Source organism: Apis dorsata, unplaced genomic scaffold (genome assembly GCF_000469605.1).
Source record: "Apis dorsata unplaced genomic scaffold, Apis dorsata 1.3 scaffold_233, whole genome shotgun sequence".
NCBI classification, from domain to species: Eukaryota; Metazoa; Arthropoda; class Insecta; order Hymenoptera; family Apidae; genus Apis; species Apis dorsata.
In genome coordinates this window covers 225,813-233,135 of record NW_006263515.1, presented here as the reverse complement: position 1 = coordinate 233,135, position 7,323 = coordinate 225,813, and the positions used below count along the sequence as shown (strand labels likewise).

At 31.9% G+C, this 7,323-nt stretch overlaps 1 protein-coding gene across 1 annotated transcript in view; it reads left to right on the top strand.

The window, feature by feature from the left end:
* Positions 1 to 41: 41 nt before the first annotated feature.
* The window catches only part of LOC102677659, a 28,226-nt gene continuing 20,944 nt past the window's right edge, over positions 42 to 7,323 (top strand). Inside the window, exon 1 of the mRNA XM_006615734.2 lies at positions 42 to 1,464. Coding sequence (XP_006615797.1) covers positions 1,107 to 1,464 — 358 coding nt within the window. The 5' untranslated portion in view covers positions 42 to 1,106. The remainder of the gene's footprint in view (positions 1,465 to 7,323) is intronic.

Genomic DNA, 7,323 nt, shown 5'->3' with positions numbered 1-7,323 from the left:
GGCCGAATATCGCCGAAGCGACGAACCCTCGGCCCTCGGCACAGCGTCGCCCCACCACATCCAGTCGTACTGCGAATGCCACGCTGTGTGCTTCGTATTCGCGGTATTTCGGTACTTTTCGTTCGTTTCAATAAATCGAGCCTCGTTGTGTTTAACGCGTAATCATCGATGAAATACGCGTCGAACGAATCGTCGTTAGATTGACTCGATATCCCAGGAAATCCGAGATTCCTTGTTGCTTCGATGGTAATAGTTTTTCGACGATTAGTTCTGCCACTGTTTATCGGTTTCGTTTCTCACGTTCTCTAAATGTAAGCGTGTGCCACGAGACGTTCGAAGGGCAAATACCGATGATCGAGGTAATCGTATCTTTTTCGCCGTTAACGATAATCTCGAATTAAGGAGAGTGTGGAAAGTGCGCAAAGCCGAAGGAATCGCGATGCGACAGCGCCGGGTGATGCTCCATTTGCACCGGCAACGGCAACAGAAAGGACAAGACGTTCGAAGAGCAAGATAGACGGAAATAGAAGGTTTCTAAAGGAACAAGTTGGCTCGTGGTTAGATAGGATCGTGGTTAATTCCGAAACAGTCGGGTAGGGGGACGCTGTCATTGCTGTTTGAACATTTAAAACTAGCGCGCGTTTTAGCGGAACACTCGTGTTCTGATTGGTGGCACCGTTTGTTGTTTACCAACGTCAGTGTGCGGTCAAACTGGGAACCTCGATTGCTTTAAGGAGAGAGGGAGGGATAAAAAAGGAGAGAAAGAGCCACGAGCGCGTTCCTTGAAGGTAATAGAGAGATAGAAAGAGAGAGAGTGTACAGGAGAACGCGTGCTCTCGTGCGAGGTAAAAGAAGAAGAAGAAGAAGGAACGAGTCTAAGAAAGAGAGGTAAGCAATAACGGGCAAGTGGGCGCACGAGATGCATTCCAGATGGACGATGACGCCGCACAGTCTGTAAGACTCGCGTGGTTTCTCCATTGTATCGCGTTTATCCGTGATTGCCGTGTCAGGACGTATCGACGATCTTTGGGTGGGTTATGACGCGCGCTTAACGCGTTGCGTGTGCACGAATAGAAGCGAGAGCGTGTGTCGATCCTGTGTACAACATGGAGTCCGACACGGCGACCGACTGGTCGTCGCCGAGAAAAGGCTCCCTCGAGACATCGATGCCAAGGAAATTCCGCAAGGATTCCTGTCGAACCGAGGGTGCAACACTCAATTGGGCGATGTGCGCCCTCTGTATTACCAGCTTGGCCGTGTCCGGTCTACTGATGTACAGGGAACTGGGATTGGAGTCGAGGATCGCCAATTTGGAAACTCGTTGTCAGCTTCAAGAAACGCCGGACGTTCTTATCCAGAGGCTGAAGAGGGAAGTTCAGGAACAGTTGGAGGTGCAGCGGTCTGCGTTGGAGACGAGCGTGTTTCGGATCAAACGAGACGTTTCGGAGTGCAACTGTCCACCAGGTAAGTCTAGCTCGACTAGTTTCTTCTCTTTAAATCTTGCGCGGTACCATAGTATTTCACGTTGGCTCTCTCGTAAGATATTTGCAATTTGAATATCCGTGAAGCGGTACTAATTTTTGCATAATTATGAGATTATACATTATAAAATACTATGAATATAATCGTTCGGTAGAACTTTGATAACTTGAAACTTAAGAAAAGAGATAAAATCATTGTGATCACAGAAATTTTGAAGTTTTCAAGTAAAATTTGACGCTAATTATAAGAGCTCGAAGAAGGAAAATTTGCGTTATCTTTTGTTTTCGAACGTTCGAGACAATTCTAGACGAAAGAAAGGAAAGAACGTTGAATGGAATCACTAGTAGATTCTGATATAATTACATTGAAAGGCGATAAAAGTTTCTATATGAAGTAAGTTTGGAATTTTAAAAAATAGGCTATTGTCTTAATTCGCAGATTATAGAAAAGCAAATAATTTGATTTTTAAAGTAAATCTATACTTTAATTTGTAGAGGTTTTTGCAGTAATGGAAAATTAAACAATTCTGTAAAATATTATTTATTTTAATATAATATAATAGGATTAATGTAATAGAATTAGAATAGATATATAATTATTGAAGAAAATGTAAAATATTCCTTTGAGACAAAGTGAACGATAAAACCAAAAGATTTATATGTAGTATAAATCAACCGAGAATCCTTGGTCAATGGATCAGTAAAATAACTATAACATTCGTCACAAGTCACATTATTATGTTCATTCACATATAATAATTTCTCTTTATTGCAATATTTGTAGAAACTTTTTTTTGCTCATCAATATTATATCTTTATTAATAAATGTTAGGATAGTTATAAAAAAATTAAAGAAACCTATTAATTTTCATTACAATTTTCATTACAAATTTTAAGTTTATAAGTAATTAATTATCTTGTTTCTATTTGATTCAAATAAATAATTTCAAAATTATTAAGCGATAGAAATCTAAGCGATGCTTCACATATATTATAACTTTATAAATAAAATATTTTTCAATAATTTTTTTTAAAAATCATAAAAGAATACCAATATAATTTTTCAAATGCTGTCACACAACTGGTCATCAATAACTAAGAAATAAAAGACATTCAGATAATTCACTGACGTATCACTGAATTTATCTGAATATTATCCATAAAAAAAATTGATTTCCATTAAAAAAGACTTTTGATTTTACGTCAAAAAATATGATTTATTGGAAAATATGCAATTTCTTTACAATCGTATAACATTCATTTAAATTAATTTGCATTACAATTTTCAAAACATCAAATAGCATATAATCAAATATAATCATAATCCTCAGATAAAATATAAATATTCCTTTATGACAACCTATATAATAAGAGGTTTCAAAATATGTATATATTGACTTTAAATGAATTTTTGCAGTGGTAAATTTTTAAAAACTGAAAAACTAGTATTCATTTCTGCAATTTAATAGAATGATTACTAATTCACCATATATTTAACATTAAACTCATCTTCTTTATTTTCATTATTCCATTGAGAAAAATACCTGAAGCGATTTTAATGTGGATTAAGTCTTAGGCCGATTATCGATTCATTTTGCATTGTTTCGAATCTTTTTTCACGTTTGAAAAAAAAATGTAAAGTTCAATCTTCTAATAACTTTTGAAAAGACAATTTTTAAATATATTTTCATATATTATACTATTAATACTATTAATTGTCCGTTTCTAGAGAAATGTCAATCTAATTCGATGAACAGTTTTCTTTTTAGAATAAATAATATTATCATTCCTTATACATTCTGCTCTGTCTCACATCTAACTCTCAATCGAATTTTTTGTATATAAACTTTGTGTTTATTTTAGAACATCTCTAAAGATGTTTCACTATGGAATGTATCAATCACTTTCAGGGTTAATATTTATTTTCCTCGTCTTAACTCGAGCATTTTCGAGCGTCTTTCGATCTCGTCGACCACTTTCACCAAACTAAACTCCTTGATTATCTCTGCTATTCATTTATCTTCCTTCCACGCGTCTTTCGCCGGTTCTTTGACGTGAGAAAAAGGCACGCGTGGTACGTTGTAAGCAAGTACAAAGAGCTAAGCGGCTGTACCGAGATCTCGTTCAATTGTCATCGTAGACAACGAGATGTCTCAGGTTTCATTCTTATCCCCCAAACTTTGTCGATAAGGGTTTGTTCGAATAAAAATAAGATTGAAACGTAATGGAAAATCGACCAATCTTATATATATATTAATGAGATAAAAGATAAAAAAAAGTATGAAACGTGTTGTAAATAATAGATGATAGTATATAATAATGATAAATGATGATACAAATGAGATATGATGATAAATGAAATATTCCAATTCAGAGTGTCGTCTGTCTTTATTATAACACATATCTGATATTAATGTACCAACGTTGAATTGATCATAGATTTAATTTGTTGCATCTTGTAAAATATATTATAGATATTACGATTTTTAATATATAATGTAGAATTTATATTAAAGTTTATATAAAAATAACATTTTTATCTATACTGTTTCATACTTTTACAACTTATTATTGTAATTAATGATATATTATATAATATATTATATAAAAATAAAATTAATAATATTTATATAAAAATAATATTTTTATCCATACTGTCTCATATTTTTACAATTTATTGTAATTAATAATATATTAATAATATATTAATAATATTATATAATATTATACAATATATTATAAATATATATATAATTATATATTATAAATATTAAAAATATATACTTTTATTTTTCTATTTTATTGAACATTATATATTCTTTAATGAATTTATAGTTACTTTTTTTTTATTTTTTTATATGATATTTTTCATTTAATCTCTCTTTTATGTAGAATTTAAACAAAGCTTATAAGAAGAAACCTGGAACACTCTATACACATACATGTTTGTGTACGTGCATGTGTTTAGGGCAAGGCAGGGAGGAAAATACGTAGACGCGTGCAAAAAGGAAGGAGAGAGCTTTGTCTTGGAATGGAGCAGCTTCGGCACTCCCAAACAAAAGGTCTTGAGAATTTCGATCTTGGAGAATGCTCGAGAGAGCGCCTTTTTTCGAGATCGCCCTTTGCACAGATCCCCTGCACGGAGAGATCTTTCGAATGCATTTACTGGCTCGTGCTTTGCGTATTTTACAATTTGTTGTCTATGCACTCATAAGGCTAGTTGCCAATGGTAACAATGTTTGAACATTTGGATTAAAAACAGAACGTTTTTAGAAGTTTACTTTTGAAGTTTTAAATTTTTATCACACGTGTTTAATTACAATAATTAAAAAAAAAAAGATTGCATGAGCAAAGTATAATGAGTTTATGCAATATAATTTTTTAAAAAATGGTAAATCTTTTTTTTTATATTATTTATATATAATGTTATATATAATTATAATATCATATTTTATATTTTTTATATTTTTTTTTATATGTTTTTTTGCGGGTATTTAATACGTAATAATGCATTGAGTTAAAAATATGTAAAGAATCTTATAGTGGTCAGAGTAAAATTAGGGAAATTAGGGATGGAATGAAATTCTCAACATTCTAGTGTTCATGCTCCACTGATTCCAGGATCGTGCTGTGTGTGTATTGGTTGTTACTGCACCACAGTACGAAATCGAGAATCGATTTTGAAATGAATTTTTTAATTACGTTTTTTACATACAATTTTTATTAATTTGTAATCTCACATTTCAATAATCTGTTTTCATCTTTCTATCTATATATATATATATATAATTTTAAAACATAATCGAAAATTGAAATTTTGTATTATTTTCTTTGTTACACATTTTTTCTCTGTTTTTACTTAAAAGTTATAAGATAGATTTGAATATATTATTTTTAGAAATAAAAATTTTCACTCATAATATTTATCAATATTGGCATCGATACTATCGATCGTGGCTTTTTTAACTTTTATGCCAATATTTTTATTCAAGACAAAACTTAGAATGTTTTATCTTCTCGCGAGAAACTTTTTAAATCCTTTATTTTTCTGTCGAAAGCTTTTTAAGATTGTCCTTATTTGCCACGGATAACATTTATTGTCAGAAAACAATCTTGAAGTTGAATATTTCTTGATTATTATCGTAAGGGGAGATGATCAATTAATTTTTAAAGAGTAACTATTGGAAACTTTAATACTTTATCTTTTATTACCTCTAATAACTGTCTGCTGCAAAATTTGATATCGTTCAGAGAAATGGCGTCAAAATGAAATATCTGATCTTTTTAATTTGAAATTTGAAATTACTAAATTATTTTATATTAAAAAAGAAATAATGAAAATATATTATTATTTGTATTCATTCTCACTGTCAAAATGTCTGAACAAATAACACTTATTAATTGATAGAATATTATAAGTGGCCTGCAAATATTTATACAAAAAGATAAGATATGATATACACAAAATTCATAAAGATTTGATTTATCACAAAATTTAAATATAATGATTTCCATCTAATTACAAAATCTAAAATACGCGTTATAACGCGTAAGAAGGCAAGAGAAAATTTCATTTCTTTGAATCATACTCATAAAAATTTAATTTATTATAAAAATCTCCAACCTCTATAACTTTTCTAAAAATATATTTCAAGGAATTCAAGTTATAATAAAGATTAATGGATAGATCGTAAATTTTCGTCGGACGAATCGAGTCAAGGTTTCACTTCATCGATCGTGCACCAACGAAATGTCACTGTTCACTTCGAGAACTATGCGAAACCGGCGCTCTTCCGTTTTCGCCAGCCGGCATTCTTCCCGCGAGCACGAGATCGTCCAACGATTCACCTCACGTCCGCCAATCGGTTAATGGCTATTATCAAAGATCGAGCAATGCGATCTGCATTCTCGATGAAACTGCTTTCTCTCTCTCTCCCTCTCGTGTTACGACACAACCTAGCACATGCAATTTCTTTAAACTCTTCAATTAAACGGCTGTACGGTGCAATAAGATGGAACGAAACATTCTTTCCCGTTATTTCTGAAAATTTATTACTTCTGAAAAATTAGAGGAGAAAAATCTTCGAGAATCATACTTATACTTGTTACCAATTTATTATTAAATTTGGAAATTTAGAAATAGATTTTTTATTAATGATTATTGTAATTTAAAATATGTCTAAATTTAAAACAATTTGTAACGTTAAATTAGAAAGTAAGAAATTTTTTTTTGTTATTAAAATATAATCAATTTTGATCTTGTTTCAAATATATATGAAGTACAATAGTTAAAATCATCGATTTCTGTCAAAGTTTATATTTATCGATGATGAACTTTCTATGGTTTGGCACCAGCTATCCATCTTCGAGTTTCGATTCTCCAATTCTTTCTTCGCGCGCCTATCCTGGCTAAAAGTATCCACGAGTTGTTTGCGTACGCAGCAATGTGGATGCGGCATAAAGGCGAATTTCGACGAATCTAATGCTGCATCTTCACCGATTCGAACTGTAGTGTGAACACCGATACTTCTATTGTTTGTTTGCGAATAGTTCTGCTAAGCCAATCAAATATTTGCGAATAGTAGTGAGAATGCGGCATAAGACTTCCGGCAAATCTAATACTGCGTCAGCATCGGTTAGAGCTCTAATATGGACACAATATTTCTACTATTTGCGAATAGTTTCCAAAGCTCTAGCCAAATGGTTGCGAATTGCAGTATGGATGCGACAAAAGGTTCTAATGCTGTGTCTGCAAACTGACTTTGACTTTTAATATGGATACTTCTAATATTTGTCAAATATATTTTTACCAATCTACTATTAATTCTCACAAAGCTAATAA